Here is a 21,503-nt window from a genome sequence, read left to right on the forward strand (position 1 = left end):
ATTGGCTCAGGGTCACATTTTGGAAAAGGATGTAGTTGGTTTAATTAACCCCGGTATTTGATGACCGATACTTAAATTGTTCCCGATGTGATTAACAAGTGACTTTGACCCCCACCACCCTTAACCAGTTCATTTTTAATAATAATAAGTGGGTTTTTTTTATGATAATAACGATGATGATGATTAAATCTAGTGGAGAGAATTCATTTTTACATGAGGTAAAGTTCAAGTTACTTTTCCCTATTTGCTTGTTTGAAGGTTGCCAAAGTAGTCGCTGAAATCCTTGACTCTTCAACCTAGCTATTAATAGCTGTTTGGATGAGGCACTGGGCCAACTTTATACCAAGCAGCCATTTAATAGCAATGCAACAGCTTATCTTGGATAGTTTATCATGACTTTTGGGTCAGCAATCCAACATTTTCACTCCTTAGCTACCATTACATGCACCTACACCTACACACACACACACACCAATGCCTGTTGTCAAGCAATGGTTGGGGACAACGACAACACAAACACAATGACACACAAAACTTCACATTATGAACATATATGTATATATACACATTCAGTAATTACCCTTAATATTATGAATGTATTTATATTTAAAGGGAATAATTATATATTTTGTATGAATTTTTCCCCTTTACTGGTTTTTCATGCTGCTTATTTGATAAATTCTTATATAGATTTTATCCTTATATTTAATTTATATATACACACATACATATTGTGAGTATGTGTATGACAGGCTTCTTTCAGTTTCCATTGACCAAATCCACTCACAGGACTATGGTTGGCTCTGGGCTATAGAGAAGACACTTGCCCTAGATGTCACACAGTGGGACTGAACCCAAAACCATATAATTGGGAAGAAAACTACTTAACTACACAGCTGCATCCAATCAGAATCAATCATTTTAAATGCAAAAAGCTATTCAAAGGATGAAATTTGAACCAATCGAAACATTTGATCCCACCTAGTTGCATACCATGTTTACTGAAACATGTTTTTAAGCTTCTTTAATGATTTATAATAAGGTAAAAATAATGTGTGCTGTGTTTATATACTATGATACTATATTTAAATCAAATGCTTCTGTTCTTCTGAATTATCAACCTCACTTTATACCACAATCTGCCACACCTGGTAGAATTTATTTCCAGGCATGCTAGTTGACTGAGCAACCAGGTTTCAATCTCAAGTTCTGTTTATATTCCTCTGTTTATATTTACATTTCCTCATAAATATAAAGCGTTGTGCCTGCGTGAAAGTCGAATCAATATTTGCCTTCTTTCAAGCCCACAGCTGCTGCCCCGCCTAAAGTAAGAGGCAGGAAGTGTTTAAAAAGTGTGCATATATAAGGAAATATTTAGTTGAAACTAGTTTGAACGATTCTGCTGTAGACTGGTATTTTTAGGCATTGTTGCTTGTTTTCAAATCTTGGAGGCTTGCAAAGGTTGTGAGTACAACCTTCTGACTAAAAGCAAAAATATGATACCAGTTTTGCCTTTGACTTGGTTCAGTTGTCCCTTAATGTCCTCCTTTATAGTCTTTCTTTAACCCGTTACCTCCCATAATTCTATTAACTGGAATTTTTTTTATGAAACTTTGATTTCTAGCATAAAACAGCCTTAGAAACATGCTGGAATGATCAAAATAACATTTCAAAATAACATTTTAGATAGAAATAAGCGAGATATTGGGTGAAAAATTAGCAAACCTCATTTGAATATCAGAGAAATATACTTAGTAGATATAACAAAAAAGGTTAGATATGTGTAAATATTGACAGATAATTACGAAATTTGTAACTTTTTAAGTGATCTCGTATGAGATCACTGGTAGGTAATGGGTTAACAAAATATCAGTTTAACCCTGAAGCATTCAGATGATTCTGTCAATTGTATTACTTACACATTTATATTGTTTTAAATTAATTATTCTATTAGAACCAGTTTTTTTTTTTTATTATCTTTTTTCTGTGATGAAAATAAATTTTGTGGATTAAATGATACTTTAAAATATTGTATCATAATATTATTTGAATTTATCTGTTCATTCCCATTTCCCCCCATTACCATCCTTTATTTATTTATTTATGAATGTACTACAAGTAAAATTAAATAAATAAAGAGATCAACTGAGAGGGAAGATCATAAAATCATTGGTCACACTCTACTTGAGAAGACTTTTAGAAATCTTTATTACTCAGATTTCTTTTTGATTTATTTTCTTTTACAACTAACTGTTATAAATAATCAATTTTGACTTTTAAATGGTTCAAAGTCATAAATTTACAGATTCATAAATAAAATGTTTGTGTAACTTTGATACTTTTCTTGAAAATAAAAAGAAATTATATTATTAATGTGAAAAGCTATAACTGAAATTAAAAAAAAAGAAACTTTCTTATGGTTTATTGAGGAGGAAGGGTATGTGACCTTTACAGCTCATTTTATTCATGAGCTTTCTGAGCTTTCAACCCACAAGATTTCTGGTTTTACAGCTCATTTTATTCATGAGCTTTCTGAGCTTTCAACCCACAAGATTTCTGGTTTTACAGCTCATTTTATTCATGAGCTTTCTGAGCTTTCAACACACAAGATTTCTGGTTTTACAGCTCATTTTATTCATGAGCTTTCTGAGCTTTCAACCCACAAGATTTCTGGGCCTTCCTTCCATGAGATTTCTGGGTTGTCTACCCATGAGATTTCTGGGTTGTGTGCCCACGAGATTTCTGGGCCATTTGCCCACGAGATTTCTGGGCCGTCTGCCCACGAGGTTTCTGGGCCGTCTGCCCACGAGGTTTCTGGGCCGTCTGCCCACGAGTTTTCTGGGCCGTCTACCCACGAGATTTCTGGGTCTTCTACCCACGAGATTTCTGGGTCTTCTACCCACGAGATTTCTGGGTCTTCTACCCACGAGATTTCTGGGCCTTCTACCCACAAGAATTCTGGACCTTCTACCCACGAGATTTCTGAGCCTTCTACCCACAAGATTTCTGGGCCTTCTACCCATGAGATTTCTGGGCCTTCTACCTATGAGATTTCTGGGTCTTCTACCCACCAGCTTTACAGGTCTTCTGAGACTGGTGAAATTGGTGGTGTTTGTATTCAGTTTGAGCATCTGCAAGGGAAATGTTTGGAAAAGACGGAATTCAAGGGGTGACATACTTATGAGAAAGGATTAAGAAAAAGCTTTTAAGAGAGATAGCATGAGCAGTGAAACACAGTTGGGTTGGGATTTGAAGCATTGCCTTTCTTTCGGGAGAGCACCCAACCGTAGAAAACCTACATCAACAGATTTCATTTGATCCATGCGAGCATGAAGAAACTGACATTAAACTGGTGCTATTCTACTTCTGAATAGCTGAAAATTTCATCTCATCATTTACATTATAAGATATTAACCAAGAATTTAATTAAAGTATGAACACTTTAATTCAGAACATCTCAAATGGATTGGTGTTAAAAAGGTTTAATGCAGTGTGTCATTGTGTTGTAAATTACATCTGAAGTGTTAAATTTTCTCTTTGTTCCTCCACAGGAACAAGTCAAATATTTAACTATCTTTATAGATTTTCTTTATATACACACATATACAATTGTTGTTGATTTGATTTTTGAGAGTAGCAAATGACATGAGCAGGTGGTTTTCTTTCAGATGTTGCCGACATTTAGGAATTCTCCATTAGAACTATGTAAGTAGTAGAAAGTGCAGAAATATATAGATTTATATATGTCTTGAACAATTGCCAATACTGTCTGGCTATTAGATTTGTTGACTGTTAATTTTATACAAAATTTCATTCACATGAAATTCAGAGACTGAAGAGATTTTTTCAGCATCTTTTAGCATTCATTGAGTTGTCATGGTTTAATTTAAAAGCTTTGAGATATTTTCTTCAACATGGTAAACAATTATTGAAATTGAAATTATGCGTGATGCTGAAAGAAATAGATGAGAATCATCATGAAATTGAAATCAATGGTTCATTGTTCAGGATCTGATACTAATACATCCTCACATTATACCTAGCTTTCTTATTTTGCACACTCATTATCATCATCACTTTTCATCATTGTCATTTTCTCTCATTGTTGTCCTCTTTCATCATTGTCATTTTTCATCATCATCATCGGTTTTCATCATTGTAGCTTTTCATTGTTTTTCCTCATCGTTGTTATTTTTCATCATTGTTGTGGTCTTTAATCAGCATTGTTATTTTTCAACGACATAGCTTTTCATTGCCATTTTCCCATTCATTTTTCATCATTTATCATTGTTGTTGTCTCCCATCATTTTCTTCTTTTTTAACATCCACTTTCCCATGCTTGCATAGGTCAGATGGAATATGTTGGAGCAGATTTTTTACAGCTGGATGCCTTTCCTGTTACCAACACTCACTCCTTTCCAAGCTGGATATTTTTCTCCATGGCTGGACATGTCTCTATTAGAAGATTCGAAATGAACACCAATCGCATGATTGAGGCATTCATTTGCAACTACTGTGCAATGTAAGATGAAGTACTCTACACATAAAAATGCCTTGTGTCACAAAATCCAGTACTCTAACAAGGGAAGCTCTAAGTGGTCACTCAACTTGCTAGAAATAGCAGTCAAGTATCTCTCAAGTTACAACCCACCATTAAAAAAAAAATATCATACATTGGACACTGTAGTAGTAGGTATCCTAAAAGCCAGGATAGAATGTCTTTGACTTTTGGTTTGCTAGATCAGGACCGAGGCTATAGTAGAAGACACTTGCCCAAGGTGCCACGTAGTGGGACTGAACCCAGAACCATGTGGTTGGTAAGCAAGCTACTTACCACACAGCCACTTCTGCGCCTATACACACACACACACACACACACACTTTGTACTGGGATTGAATTCATGGAAGTTTATTGTAATACAGTTTCTATGCAACCCTCAAGAGACTAGTTTAATGGAAGACAGCAGAAAGTTGCACAATTCAATGCTTTTTTGCTTTTTTATATATTTCATTTTTTTTTCTTTCTTTTTATTCAACAACAACAAGAAATCCTTGTAGCAATTTCTTTATTCATTTCAATCAACCCATCAGTGCATTATTATGAATACTTATTTAAAGGCCCCCGGAGAGATGAAAGGCAAAAATCAATCCCAAAGGGAATCTGAGCACAGAAACCTGAGACACTAAACTAGCCATAAAAATATATAAGCCAGGCATTTCACCATATCTACTAAATCACTATTTTATCATGTTTACTGAACCGTTACTACTTGTGTATAATGAAGCAATCATAATGAAATGAAATCTTTTTATTCCAATGAAATGACTTTTGGTTATCTAGTTCAAGTGAACATTCAAAGACTTATCTTTTCCATGAAATGTTGTTAACTATAATTATGGGTTGGGGTTTGTGTGTGTGTGTGTGTGTTTGTTTGCACAAGTGTGAGGAAATGTGCGTCTGTGCATATGCATATATGTGTGTGTCTGTGTATATGTGTTAGTGTATGTCTGTGTGTATATGCGTATGTTTGTATATATATATATGTGTGTGTGTGTATATATATATATATACACACACACACACACACATACACTTTCTTTTCCAGTTTTAGACTGAGACCATTCTGGGGCACCTTCTTGAAGAATTTTTGTCGAACAACTTGACCCCTATACTTATTTTGTTACACCTGCTACTTATTCTATCAGTCTCTGTTGCTGAACTGCTAAGTTATAGGGACATACACACCAACACCATTTGTCGAGCGGTGGGGTGGGACACACACACACACACACAAACACAATGGGCTTCTTTCAGTTTCCGTCTACCAAATCCACTCACAAGGCTTTGGTCGGCCTGAGGCTATAGTAGAAGACACTTGCCAAAGGTGCCAACGCAGTGGGAATGAACCCGGAACCATGTGGTTGGTAAGCTAGCTACTTACCACACAGCCACTCCTACACCTATATAATGAGAAATCATTAGCAATTCAAAGAAATTATAGCTGCATTTTGGAAAAGTCAGTTTTTCCAATCATTATACACATGCTTTGATTATGATTATTATCATCAGCTTTTTTAATTATTTCGTTATGAGTCTCAAATTCCTTCATTGTATTTCGCTGTTATTCCACTGATTTCTGTTGCATCTGCACATTGGTAATGCTGAGTCTTCTGTAATACAATATCGTTTTTTTATTCAGCATATGATTTATGACCAAAATTCATACAAAATTAAAATTTCTGTCATTATTATCTTTATCATCATATCATCATCGTCATTATTGTCATTATTTAGCCTCTACTTTACATGCTGGCATGGATTAGACAGTTTGACAAGAACTGATAAGCTAGAGAGCTGTGCCAGATTCCAGTCTGATTTTGGCTTGGTTTCTACAGATGGATGTCCTTCCTAAAGTCAACCACTCCAAGAGTGTAGTGGGTGCCTTTCATGTGTCACCTGTACTGGATTATTATTAAGATGCTGTATTGGCAGAATTGTCACTGTGCCAGACAAAATGCTTAGTGGCACTTCTTGTGCCTATGTTAGAAAAGATTATTATTATTATTATTATTATTATTATTATTAGGGTGTTGGTAAGGTGGTGACCTGGCAGAATTGTTGGTATACTGTGCAAAATGCTTAGTGGCATTTTGTCTGGCTTTACGTTCTGAATTCAGATTCTACCAAGATTGCCTTTGCCTTTCAAGGTTGATAAAACAAGCACCAATCAAGCTCTGACCTTGATGTAATCAACTAGCTCCCTCCCACCAAAATTGCAGGCCTTGTGTCTGTAGAAGAAAGGATGGTGAGCTGGCAGAATCGTTAGCAACGGGCAAAATACCTCTAAGCATTTCATCCAGCGTGCTATGTTCTGAGTTCAAATTCTACCAAAGTTGACTTTCCCCTTTCATCCTAATTGGTGTCAATAAAATAAACACCAGTTGAATACTGGGGTCAGTGTAATTAACTTAACCCCCTCCCCCCAAATTTCAGGCCTTGTGCCTTTAGTAGAAAGGATTATTATTATTATTATTAGGTGGAAAGCTGGCCATCACTAGTACTCTAGCTGAAATGCTTCGTTGTATTTCGTTTGTCACTACATTCTGAGTTCCAAATCCGCCAAGGTTGACTTTGCCTTTTATCTTTTAGAGGTTGATGAAATAAGTACCAGTTGAGTACTGGGATCAATTTAATTGACTAGCCACCATTCCAAAATGTCAAGCCTTGTGCCTTTAAGTAGAAAGGATTATTATTATTATTAGGATGTTGGATTAGCAGAATCATTAGAACATCAGACAAAATGCTTTGCAGAATGACTTCCTGTTCTTTATATTCTAAGTTCATATCCCACCAAGAACAACTTTGCCTTTCATCCCTCTGAGGTCAATGAAATAAAGTACCAGTTAATTATTGGTACTTTGTCTCAGAGAGTAAAGTTACATGGTCTGTTGGTTAGGATGTTGCACTGACAGTCTCAAGATCATTGTTTCAATTCCCAGACTGGGCGAGATGTTGTGTTCTTGGGCAAAACACTTCATTTCATCTTGCTCCAGTCTGCTGAACTGTAAACAAGCCATTCTGTGATGGTTGTTGACTGGCATCCCATTCAGGAGGAATTTTGTAATCTCAATCACTTGTACACAATGAAACCGAGTTCAGATCTCATCGAGGTCAACTTCCATGTGTCTAGTGATTGGTTGCATTCCTTCCCCAAAATATTTGTGGTCTTGTGTCTGTGCTAGAAATGTTTATTGTTGTTGTTGTTGTTGTACCTAGGTTCTTTTAAATATATTTTGTCAATATCAATCATCTTTTAACATCCAAGGACAACTTTTTGTCAAACATTTTAAAAAATTGTTTTTGTTCTATCATATTCTCAAGCGTTTCAATTTTGAAATTGATTTGAAGGCTAAGTACATATGTGTGTGTGTGTGTGTGTGTGTGTGTGTGTGTGTGTGTGTGTGTGTTGGGTGGGTATTGTGTGCATGTATGTGTGTTTGTGTGTGTGGGGTATTGTGTGTGTGTATATGTGTGTGTCTGTGTGTATGTATATGTGTGCATGTATGTATGTATATAGAAATGTGTATATGATGTGATTACACACACACACGTGCTCACACTCATAATTATGTCTCCTAAGCTTGTTGCTGAAGGGAAGTCACTGAAAATCCTTTTCATCAAATTGCTTCGCAATTTCATAGATATTTTATTAAAATGAAAAATTTGAGTACTTCTGTTTTCAATGTTGTATTTTTTTTTTTTTACCATTTTATTTTAATGTTTCACTTGGTTTCAAATTTCTTGTTCCAAAATGCTATTTCTCTCTTTTATTCATTGTTTGAAGCCTTTATTTCTCTCTCTGTCTGTCTTTCTCTCGTATATATATATATTTATATAAATCAGCTTTTATGTAATTTCTCATCTTTCTCTTTGTATCTCTCTCTCTCTCTCTCTCATTGTTCTTTCTGCATCTCTGTCTTTCTCACACCTTCCTCTCTCTATTTCTCTCTTCGTCCAATTTGTCTCAAAGACTTATTGATAATATTTAATGCATGATAGACGGGGGAATAACAAAATGGAAATATATAGGTGTGTGTGTGTGTGTGTGTGTGTGTGTGCACGCGTCTGCTATCTCCTAAGTTTTAGGTTGATAACTGTAGAAAAAGAATTGTTGAGTCTGCTTGCATGGAAATATTTCATTCCATATTTCTCATCTAATCGTGGCACTCCATCGGTTACGATGATAAGGGTTCCAGTCGATCTGATCAATAGAACAGCCTGCTTGTGAAATTAACGTGCAAGTGGCTGAGCACTCCACAGACACGTGTACCCTTAACGTAGTTCTTGGGGAGATTCAGCGTGACACAGAATATGACGAGGCTGGCCCTTTGAATTACAGGCACAACAGAAACAGGAAGAAAGAGTGAGAGAAAGATGTGGTGAAAGAGTACAGCAGGGTTCGCCACCATCCCCTGCCGGAGCCTTGTGGAGCTTTAGGTGTTTTTGTTCAATAAACACTCGCAATGCCTAGTCTGGGAATCGAAGCCATGATCCTACAACCGCAGATCTGCTTCTCTAACCACTGGGCCATTGCGCCTCCTCTCTCATTTGAACTCAGAATGTAAAGACAGACGAAATGCTGCAAAGTATTTTACCCAGCAAGCTAACGATTCTGCCAGCTCGCCGCCTTGATGATGATGATGATGATAATAATAATAATAATAATAATGAGATATATATATAGATATATATATATACACATTTATATTGTATATATAAATGTATATATTTTTCATGTGTTTGAGAATACTTGTTTACTCATTTTTGCATTGTGTATTATGTCGTGTTGTGTTATGTACACTCACTGGAAATAAATATTCACACTTTCACAACTCAAATATGTGCACATTGTAATATCATCATTATAGACATCCTGGGTACATTGCATGTGTACATTATACATGTTACATTCATTGTGTGTATTATGTGTGTGTATGCACACCACACAAAGCTGTGTATGAGTGTATTATTTGTGACATGTGTTTGCTCTGACAGGGTGCGTGTGTATTAACATTGTATATACTGTATGTGTGATGTTTTGCTGTGATTGTGTGTTGTAATATTGCCCATGGAGTGTGTGTATTATGGTAGTTCACTGATTGCGTGTTTGTATAGTAATATTGTATTACAAGGTTCATTTATTCACCACTTACCTAAAACACAGGTGTTCGAAGCAAAAGACGGAGCCTTTACATGGTCGTTCTGCCTGCTGGAAATAGCAGCCAAATCTCCCTCATCACTTACTACCAACTTTGAAGAAAAAGCGCTCTAGATGGTATGGTCCTGAGTTCTGTGCACATAGGAAAAAAAGAATACCGGGTGGTCACAGATGGAATGTCTATGATCATAGCTCTGCTTGGTCAGTTCTGACCTTGGGCTAAACAATAACTGTTTTAACAATCAATAAAAAATTGTCATTTGCTATCGTTCTGGTGACTTCTTGAAACACTCCATGTGCGGGTTCTTCAAACCCCTACATAATTTATGTATTGTAACTTCACTTTTGTTTTGTGTGTGTGTGTGTATTGTGAGACAGAATTCCAGTTTCTTCGTGTTTTTTTACTGCTGCGTAGCTTGGGAGCTTTCAGTTATAGATCCATATGTACAGTAGATAATAAATAAATGTGTTTATATATATATATGTGTGTGTGTGTGTGTGTGTGTGTGTGTGTGTGTGTGTATATATGTATATGTATAGGTGAGAAAGAAAGACTATACTTGTGAAATATAAGCTTTTACTGAACTCACAGCTTGATCGATCTACATACATACAGATAGATAGATATATATATATACATGCACATATACATAACACTTTCACGTGCATACATAGATATCTTTACAAATACGTGTGTTTGTATGTTGGTATGTGCATGTATACATATCCATACAGCGTGTGTATGCATATGTATAAACATTTGCGTGTCATTTTTTTTCTTTTTTTCTTCCCCCCCCCTTATCAACATGCTCTCTGATCTGTTTTTTCCTGCATCTTTTGCCCAGCTGATTTTTCAGCCTGTAGGTTTGTGTGCGGGTGCTTGCTTGTATGAGTGTGTGCGTGCGTAAGTGAGTGAATGTGTGTGTGTGTGCATAAGTGAGTGAATGTGTGTGTGTGCGTAAGTGAGTGAATGTGTGTGTGTGTGTGTGTGTGTGTGTGTGTGTGTGTTCTGAAGCAGGACTGTCCCTACCTTCCTGTTGCTCTCGATTGTGTAGTGGGTAAGGTGTTGGTGTGTGTGTGTCTGTGTGTGGGTGGGTGGGGGCAGATACTTACCACTTCCAGGATTTCCTCCTCCTTCACATTACTCCATCTTCCTTCTCCTCACATTCTCTCTCTCACACACACACACACATACAATTTTCTTTTATTTCTCACTTTTCTACTCTCTCTCTCTCTCTCTTTCTCCGCCCTCTCTTTCTCTCTTCACATACACGCACTTCTTTTGCTCTCTCTCTCTCTCTTCCTCTTGCTCTCTCTACCCAATTCAGTCATATAGTTAGGGTTAACAACCCAGATGGAGCTACACCAGAAATATTGTCTCAGGCAGGCAGACTGTTTTTTTCCTTCCTTCCTTCCTTCCCACCTTCTTACTCTCTTCTCCTTCCAACTCTCTCTCTCTCTCTCTCTCACACAACACTACTTAACATGTCTTGCTAGGACATAGCCAACTTGGTGGTTTTTCGCAGGTACCTACACCCAACCCTCCCTCCAGATGTCTGTGTTGTGCCTGCTCTCGCTGTTTTGTCTTCAATAATATTTCCATCAATTCAAACAAATACCCACCTACCCCGCCTGCCTGTCCACCCGTCCAACCAAAACAAGTTCTTCTCTACAAAAACCAAAACAAGTTCTCTATCGGACTACAGGTCCTTCAGATTTCTTAAGTAATGCCTGGGTAAGTTACACAAGTATTTTTCGTGTTGCTTTTATATATCATTGCTTTTATTGTTTACTTTCAGATATTGTTTTCTGTCTATCATTAATTTTGGCTAATTAATTAATTTTCCTCCTCTCCTTTTCTTCTTCTCTCTTTCTTCCCCACCTCTCTCTCTCTGTCTCTCTCAGGATCTCGTTATTTTCTAAGAAATTATCATTATTCCATAATTGAACATTTTGTCTTTATTTATTGACTTGATCGAATGAGAACTGTAGACTGGAAGGAAGCAGTCTGGGGTGGATGGCAGGTTTGGTTAGCGGGATCTGCGACCCAGTTTCTCTTCAGTTACATTTCTAAACCACCCCACTGCTTGGGTGTTGGGACTAAAGGTATACCCAACACAAATTCCCATTTTCTCCTCTTCCCTTAAAGTAAGTCCAAGTCACTATCTGTATTGAATTACCTATCAGTAGATACCCTGGATTATGGGATATCAAACAACTAGTTGTATTTATCACACATAAATGTGATCAATATAATATTGACTGGTTTATTAAACTGAATATGATTGTCAAATAAAAATTGTCAGAGAATCAAAGTACATTTAATATTGATTTCATTTATAGGTACACAGCTACATATTTTTTTTTAGTGGGTAGGTTACTTTTATATTAACTTCCAATATTTCCTTGTTTTTCTGGGATTAATAAAATAAATACCAAAATCAGCTTCAATGGGGTTTGAACCCATAAATGGATGACTACTAATATTAAAGTATATCATTTTTTTTTTTAACACTTATCTAATCTTTCTTGAATTAATTTCATAATTCTTCTTTTAATTTTAATTTAGTTGAGTAAAGTAACTTTAATTTCATTAGTGTTGTGATTCTATTAATATTTTAAATAAAGGTGCAGTTGTATGAGATGCCTGGTGCAACTGAGCACTTCATTCTTATATTTAGTTGCATCTCCTATACATTCTGAGTTCAAATCGTGCTTGTGTTAACATTATCTTCCTTGTCTCCAGGATCAATAAAATACGTTGCAAGGCATGCAATTAAGTAAATTCAGTCAATTCTATCCTCTACCCTCTGTCCATTTGTGGCCAATGCAAGAAAACTAATTCAGTTTTGTAGGAAATGGCTACAACAATAAATAGATCTTTTGTGTGAAAATTCTTACTTTTTCTTTTAACCCTTTGTGGCCATATTTATGATGAACTTCACTGTCCATGAAGAATACAGTAAAATAACCAACTTCTTTATTAACCGTTTCATTACCATATTTCTGTTGAAATACATTGTCTTCAAAAAGTATTTTGCAAAATATTTTAAGCTGGTATTTGGAACAAAACATGAAATTTTGATGGAAGGTTTTCATTTAAATTGCATTAAAGCAACCAGTTTATATTGCAGAATGAGGAACGGTCTCAGAGTTTGGTATTAAAATGGTTAATCTGTTTTAGAAAGTTCTGTTGATAGAATTAAGAGGAATGGCTTGAACATAAACACTTCAAAGTGGCCTGTTTTGTGTCACAGAACTGGGGGCAGACTGAGGTGGGTTGGTATCAAAATGGTTAAGTTAAAATTCTGCCTGCACTAACTTTTCCCCTTATACCACTCTAGGGTGGGTTGATGAAATAAAATGTAACTAGTATATCATTGCAGATTCAGTTAAGCTGTAGCCCTTTTCTCATTTCTGTAAAGTAATCAACCTTGTGCTTATGCAAAAGAAATATTTCCACGCACGCACACACGCACGCACGCACGCACACACGCACGCACGCACGCACGCGCGCGCACGGATGGGAAGTAAGATGACTGGGACAAAATATACTGGATTGTATGTTTTTGTAGCAAACTTGCTGTCTCACATTTACAGGTTCAGATCAAATCTAAATTAGTTTTTAAACTGGAATGATATGCTGGAAGTTAATTTATTAATTACTTCCTTCCTAAAAGAAAAAAAAAAGGAAAATAATAAAACAAGTAAAGGAGTTTTTTAATGTATACTTTGTCTCTTGAAAAGCTAGTTAGGATTAGCATCAGGAAGGGCATCCAGTTGTAAGATAATGCCTTAAACTGCATCTTCATCTAACCCATGCAAACATGGTAAAACAGATGTAGAACAGACAACTGAACACTTAGTGAAAAAATGGAGTATTTTTCATTTATAACCATTCCTGGAATTAAATTTTTTTTTTTTTAACTTGTTTCAGTCATTAGATTTGCAACCATACTGGGCCCTGCCTTGGGTTTTTAGCTGAATGAATCAACCCCAGTATTTGTTTCTTTTTTAATCCTAGTATTTATTCTATCAGTTACTTTTGCTGAACTGCTTAGTTACTAGGATGTAAACACACCAAGACCGGTTGTCAAGCAGTAGCTGGAGTGGACCGTTTCTCTCTACCCACCCACACCTGCTACACTACTGGTCAAGCTATATTGGCCCAAATTGGCAACCTTTCCCTTGGATATCATTGGTGTGGAGGAAAGAGACTTATGTGCAGGGCTGGATTAACCATTGAGCAAGATAAGCTCATGCTTAGGGCATTAAGGGAAGTGGGGGCACCAGAGAAATGGTAGATGGTTTACGGCACAAAAGAAATCACTTTAAACTATCTCAAATAATATTCAGGATGCTTTATCTCTACTAAATATAGAAATAGATGTGTTACATTAATTTTGAGAATCTGATCAAAGACTTTGAAGAGTTTCTAACTACTTTTTTTGATCACAAATATTGTTAACCCAAGTAATGGTGATAAGATGAATTGTAGTTGATGGTCAGTTTTACTTGAGAATGCATTGAATTGTGGGATGTGTCCATTGATTGGAGAAAATATCAGCAGAGAGAGAGAGAGAGAGTTGATGAGTTTGGTAGAAGCAGAAAATAATTGTTTGAAAGTAATGAAAAGAATGCCATTGATGATCTACGACGTTGGACTGGAACAAATCAGAAGTTTCCACATTTGGCGGCTGTGATTATGTCGGATGGAGAAGACGCGATTGGGCGGAGTAACGTGTGTTGTACAATGTGGAGTTGGAAGCAGAATGGGCAGTAAAGTCTGTAACTTTATCTGCAGGAGGAACTACTTCTAGATCCATCTTGGATGACGAGTGTTGAGTTGGGAGAATCTTTATTATATTATCACCATCATTAAGTTTCTCTTCATTTTCATAATCCTTTTCATCGGCGTCATCATTATGAAGGTGAATTAGTGGTGTAATATACTTCTTTATCAGAATGATGAATATTTGCCAAAGAAATAGCCCCTACACCTCCACTAAGGGAGGAAGGATATTTGATAGACATTTTAATAAATCCATACACTGTCTCTTCATGTCTTCTCTCTCTTTCTCTCCTATCATATCTAATATCAGCACAGAAATGTATGATTTCCTTTCTTTCTTTCTTCTTCTGTGTAATCAATATAATCCTGACTTTATATCTACCTCAAATTACCATCGTTCTATCTCTCTCATGTAAATATATATATATATATACATACATACATATATATATATGTCCTATACTATGAGGCAATGCAAATGGTTTTTAAATGATAGAATGGTTCTGCAGGATATATATACATATATATATATATATATATATATATATATATATATATATATACAGTCTGCCTCTCAGAGTAAAAGGCAGACTGTATGACGCATGCGTACGAACAGCCATGCTACATGGCAGTGAAACATGGGCTGTAACTGCTGAGGACATACGTAAGCTCGCAAGGAATGAAGCCAGTATGCTCCGTTGGATGTGTAATGTCAATGTGAATACCCGTCTGAGTGTAAGTATCTTGAGAGAAAAGCTGAACATTAGAAGCATCAGTTGTGGCGTGCAAGAGAGACGATTGCACTGGTATGGACATGTGGTGAGAATGGATGAGGATAGCTGCGTGAAAAAGTGCCACACCCTAACAGTTGAGGGAACCCGTGGAAGAGGTAGGCCCAGGAAGACCTGGGCTGAGGTGGTGAGGCAAGACCTTCGTACATTGGGCCTCACCGAGGCGATGACTACTGACCGAGACCTTTGGAAATGTGCTGTGCATGAGAAGACCCGGCAAGCCAAGTAAGATCGTTGCCAGTGCCCCTGGACTGGTTCTTGTGCGGGTGGCACATGAGATGCACCATTTTGAGCGTGGCCGTTGCCAGTACCGCCTGACTGGCTCCTGTAGGATTTTCGAGCGAGATCGTTGCCAGTGCCCCTGGACTGGCTTGTGCGGGTGGCACATAAAAGACACCATTTCGAGCCTGGCCGTTTTCGTGCGGATGACACGTAAAAGCACCCACTACACTCTCTGAGTGGTTGGCGTTAGGAAGGGCATCCAGCTGTAGAAACTCTGCCAAATTAGACTGGAGCCTGGTGTTGCCATCCGGTTTCACCAGTCCTCAGTCAAATCGTCCAACCCATGCTAGCATGGAAAGCGGACGTTAAACGATGATGATGATGATGATGATGTATATATATCCTGTGAGTCCTGTGAGCCCCCTCAATTTTCCTGTTTCTTTTTTTTTTTTTCTGTCAAACCACATTCTGCTTTTGCATATTTTAACCCATATTTGCCTTCCCATCAACCTACTTACACAAGCGCATACATGCACGCACACACACACACACACACACACACACACGTACATTTGTGTGTGTGTGCATGTATTCAAATCATATATATATCACATAAATACACATCACTGTTTTCTTCAACTCTGTTTGTTAATGTATCCAGGGGCCAGTTGTAGAAGGATCTGTTCCTTCCAAACTAAGATAAATCACATCTTATTTACAATCAACAAATTGAAACCTCAGCCCTGTGTCCTTTCAGTTAGTTTAATAAACATGTGATGTGTGTGTGTGTGTGTGTTTGAAAGATTTTGAAAATTTCATTTAGGTTATCTTCTATTTGCTATCATTTTTCTTATCAATGTTTGACAAGTTTAGTTGTAAGTTTCTCAAGCAACAGGGAGAAGTTTTCACTGAACCAAGTCTTTTACTTGATTTTGGTTCGTAGTTGAGATTATGTATATTTTTAAAAAGTTGGTAGACCACTGTCATTTGATTTTCAGTGCTTCCTTCAGAATCTGGCATATAGGGTAAAGACCCCCTTCGGTCATGAATGACCATGGGATTGCACCTAGAATGTTCCCCTCTGAGGCACAAGTCCAAGCAAGGTTGTTTATGGAAAACCAGCAGTCGCCCATGCATACCAGCCTCCCCTCTCCACGCCACCAATGTCATCCAAGGGAAAGGCAAAGAGGCCGATACAGCTTGACACTTGTGACGTTGCAACTCATTTCTACAGCTGAGTGAATTGGAGCAATGTAAAATAAAGTGTCTTGTTCAAGAACGCAACCAGGTCCGGGAATCAAACTCACTACCTCATGATTGTGAGCCCGATGATCTAACCACTGAGCCATGTGCCTTCACTCTGGTATAAAAGAGATTCTAGTGTGTTGGTGTAATTCAAAGAAATTTGAAAAAAAATACATTTTTCTGTTTGAATTGAATTATTATCCTTACTTTTGTTTGGTTTTTCCCCAAACATTGTTCAACAATGTTACATCAATGTTGCACCTGCCCTCAATACAGGTATAGTCTCAGATTAATTGATTGAGACAAAGTTATCTTTGCTACATTAGCAGCATGTCTGTTGGTGAAGAATCTTAACTAAAAAGCAATTATTAAATCTATTGTTTTTTGTTACCAGAGTGTTGTTTAAAGAATTCTAGTAAGTCTGGAAATAAGATATTTAATCTCATTCTCTAGGGAATATTATGAGCATTATACTTTCTAAAAAGTTAAATATGTATATCCATCTTTCTCCAAGCCATAATCAATTGTGACACACACACGTGTGTGGGATATATATGTGTGTGTGTATACATACACTATGCAACAGTTTTGCTATATATTTACCTTTTGTTAGTCTAAGATACCAGATAATGTTATTTTTTCACGTTTCTCCCCTACCTCTGCATTTGTCTGTTCTTCTTTCTGCTCTGATTGAGTTACAGAAAATAAGGAACTAAAGTTGGATGAATTATCTGAATGAAGAGGGAGAAAGAAACTAACTCTCTGCCCTCTTTTTTTTTTTCTTTATTTTTATCATTATTATTGATATAATCAGCTTTCATCATTCTCTAGATGTATTTTCAACCAAACATTTACCAAAAGGATACTTCAAAATAAATATAATTTCGTCTACATTCACTCTGAATATCATAACTTAGTAATACTAAGTATAGTAGTTGCTTAACCATTCTATTGGAAGCAAACTGGACTATAATAATAATCTATGTGAAGCTCTAAATTTAATAATAGTTGTTGTACATCTCTTTGTACACACAAGATACACAGGAGCCCTGGGATATGTAACACACTGCCTAAATACCAATCTTGAGAAATTAGGCTTCTCCAAACCAGAAAAGAGAAAGCTAATTTGAAGACTATGGGTCCAATCTATCATTGGAACTGCAAAAATCTGTAAGACTTTGCAGAAGTTTATCATTTAAATATATATGAGCATGTCTAGATATGCAACTATATGCATGAAAATGCATACATAAAACATACAAATTTGCACATACATACATACATAAGGTGGCGGTGGCAGCGACGAGCTGGCAGAAACGTTAGTTTGTGTAGACATAAGCTCACTCCCGCCATCAGATTGACATTACCTGTACAGGTGCAACAGGTGCCACATGTCAGGTGTTGAAATGATCACAGAGCACCGTGAAATGAAGTGCTTTGCTCAAGAACACAACACAATGCAACGCCTGGTCTGGGAATTGAACCCACAATCTCGCAATCGTGAGTGCAACACCCTAACCATGCGCCTATAAGCATGAGACCTGAACTTTTCGGGAAGGAGGCCAGTTGATTACAGTGCTCAACTGGTACTTATTTTATCAACCCTGAAAGGATGAAAGGCAGAGTTAGCCATAGTGGAATTTGAACTCAGACCATGGTTGGCGAAGAGAAGATGCTGAGGCTCTTGTCCTGCAGTGGACTGAACATGGGCAATCCAAATCAATCCAAATGACTGGTTAAGAGTTAGACAACTTAGAAAATAATTAAAAGTTGAATGAAAAACATATTTTAGTGTTTTTTTTTGTTGTTTTTTTTTTATAAACCGAGTAAGCAACCTTGCTTTCTTTCGTGTAAGAGAAGATGTAACTAAGTATTCAGTACTATATAGACTGCAGTCTTAATAATGCAATCAGAATTAACATTTTTATTGCACTGATAAAACTGTAGATAGTATACGCCTGTCTAGGATCTTAAGAAGGTGACTCATTTTATATTATTTGATTTGACCTAATCGGTATTGATGGAGGTGGCAGTGAGTAATACAGTGACTAGTTCTAAATGGTTAATAGTTCATGGTTCTATTGTGAACAACGAGGGAATTTCTGTAGAGCAAGCAGTATTCTGCACAAATTAGACATGAAATATTGTTAGACAGAGAAAGAGGAGTAGTGATAGAAACTAAGAATGAAAATGAGATGAGTAAAAAAATCTGTTGAAGATGGTTTTTGTTTTTTGGTTGTTGGCTTTTCTTTTTCTTTTCTTTTTTTTACTGTTTGAGATGTAGATTGAGCTTGAAACAAAATAGAAAGAAAGCTGAAGATCAACTGTATCAAATGATGCTTGTTTTAACCAGAGGCAGATGGTACAAATGTGAGGAGGATGGATAAGATGTAAGTTATAGGATTGATGAGGTTGGAGGCAAAGTTTGTAAAATGGTGGTGGATAGTGGCCAGGAGTCGAAGGAAATTAACATGTTAACTGCCACATGTGCCATTGGTGGCTCATCGCAAACTTCACACAGCCATTCTATGCACTGCCAGTGGTACATTTTCATCATTTGAGAAAATAGTTTATTCTGTATCTTTGACATGTTTTCAAGGATATTTAAGTAACATGAATGCTAGATATTAAAGTTGAATTATGAAATATTGTAAAAATGCCGCAAAAACCCCCCCAAAAATTACAATTCTTTGTAATTAATCAGTATGCAGTGTGACCAGAAATACATGGTGTCACTGGTAAGTTCCAGTAACAGACTGTGGCAGTTAATGAGTTAAAGAACTTGTGTCAGTGATAACCCCTCTGTGACTGTCATGCAGGAAATAATAGCCAAAACTTCTAATTTTACCGTCACTAGGTCTTTTATTTTTTGTCTTAGAGGAAGAAGAACTGTATTGATGACTTTTTCAAGATGCCCATGACTGTAGAGTGAGAGGGAGGTAGTCATATGTGCAAGGTAGATCTCTTTGTTTTGGAGGGCTCCACTAAATGCATCCAGTGACCAGGCGGTTGTGTTCTTCAAAAACAGAAGGACATATTAGATAATATAGTCCTAGACAGGATGGTAATGGTTGGAGTGGAATACTCTTGATTGTAGCTCTGTTCAGTAATTAAAAAGTTGACCTGATCTGGGGCTAAGCAACAACCAAATACCTTGTAGCTGGTAGTTGATTGACATTCTAAAGTTGATTAACCCATTAGCATTTAGATTATGCTGTCAAATGTAATGCATGATTAATTCGCATTGTTTGAATTAGTCATGCATTATCTTGCATCCTTGAGATTTTGATTGTTTATATTTCAAAGGACAGTCTAGGTTAGGTGTGAGAGGTCAGATCTAGCCAATTTGGTGCTGGTGCCTCTTAAAAAGCACTCAGTACACTGTGGTTAACATCAGGAAGGGCATCCACCGGTAAAAAAAACAAACCAAAACAGATTTTGGAATTTAGTGCGACCCTTGGCTTTGCCAGTTCCTGTCTTGCCTTCCAACCAATGCCAGTATGGAAAACAGATATGAAATGTTGATGATGATTTTATATATATATATATATATATATATATATATTAATATTACTTGATTTGCTGAAAAAGAATAGGTAAGAATTCCATAAAGTGTACCCAGTCCCCATTATAAATTGTCAACTTACAAGAGATGCATGGGATCACAGGCAGGCTGACAGAAGGTAGACTTCATATGTTAATTGTAAGAGTACACACGAAGGAGTACGGGCTCTCGCCTAGCTGCTACTGATGAGACAAGCCTTTGATACAGGTCACAGTAAATGATGAAAGGTGCAGGGGGGGGGAGTACTCTTCAAGTCATACTGAGGTTGTGAGAACTTCTCTAGTGTTGGTGCTATGACAAGATGCACACAGTGCACTTTGAAGAGTAGTGCACAATAGGAAGGGCTTCTTGCCATAGAAAAGATGCCAAAATAGAACGTAGAGAGAAGCATGGTCCCTAAGCTGTCTAGGAAGGCTGTAATTCCAAATAAAAACTTGCGCAGACTGTGATCTGTCCCACCCATCCTAGAATGGACAGAAAAACAATGATCATAATATATATATATATTCTGAAGATGAGATAAATCATTTTTGATTCCATGGTTATTTCATTTAGTAATCGTTTAGATTTGTGATGAAAAGAGAAGCAAGACTGTCTGGCTGCCTAACAATAGAAATAGCAATTGTTCCCTCTGCAAGAGATCAAAAGGATATTGTTCTTAATTAGATTAAATCACTAATTTTCTCATAATGAAATTTTGGTCTTGATGAACTGATATCACTGGCTTTCAATCCTGACTATAAACAAACAAACAAACAAATAGATGCATACATATACACACATGCACGTACGCACACGAATGTGTTCACACACCTTTGGTACCGAAGAGAATTGTAATATATTCTGATAGGCATTGAGAAGGTATTCGATAGTCTGATATAATGCTCTATGGACCACCAAGAACTGGGGTGGGGTGCATAGTACCAAAGAAATCCACCAGGGCTACCTCATTCCTCACTTCTACTCTCTTCAATAGTTACCTAGAAAGTATCATGAGTGATGCCATTGAAGTCCATGTGGATACGGTGAATACTGGAGGAAAGACTACCACAAATCTAAGATTTGTTGATGACCATTAATGGACTGCTAAGAAGTAAAGATAAATTGGTCAGCTTTGGTCAATCACTTAGATAGAGCCTCCACCAAGTTTGGAATAGAAATTAGAGTAA

The 21,503-nt window shown here is 36.8% G+C and overlaps 1 protein-coding gene and 1 long non-coding RNA gene across 6 annotated transcripts in view; one reads left to right on the top strand and one right to left on the bottom strand.

The window, feature by feature from the left end:
* The window catches only part of LOC106870790 (uncharacterized), a 43,081-nt gene extending 32,493 nt beyond the window's left edge, over positions 1–10,588 (bottom strand). For all 3 annotated transcript variants that reach the window (XR_016244504.1, XR_001409573.3, XR_008265642.2), the window contains exon 1: positions 9,715–10,588. This is a non-coding gene — a long non-coding RNA (uncharacterized LOC106870790). The remainder of the gene's footprint in view (positions 1–9,714) is intronic.
* Positions 1–21,503, top strand: part of LOC106870788 (homer protein homolog 1) — a 129,793-nt gene that overhangs the window by 55,436 nt on the left and 52,854 nt on the right. Inside the window, exon 1 of one of the 3 annotated variants that reach the window (XM_014916990.3) lies at positions 10,802–11,454. The exons of the other annotated variants lie outside the window; for them this stretch is intronic. Within the exon in view, the coding sequence (XP_014772476.1) occupies positions 11,447–11,454 (8 nt within the window). The 5' untranslated portion in view covers positions 10,802–11,446. Of the gene's footprint in view, positions 1–10,801; positions 11,455–21,503 lie in introns of those variants that run through there. 3 annotated transcript variants of the gene reach the window in all.

Source organism: Octopus bimaculoides, chromosome 15 (assembly GCF_046866305.1).
Source record: "Octopus bimaculoides isolate indiv1 chromosome 15, ASM4686630v1, whole genome shotgun sequence".
Classification (NCBI taxonomy): domain Eukaryota; kingdom Metazoa; phylum Mollusca; class Cephalopoda; order Octopoda; family Octopodidae; genus Octopus; species Octopus bimaculoides.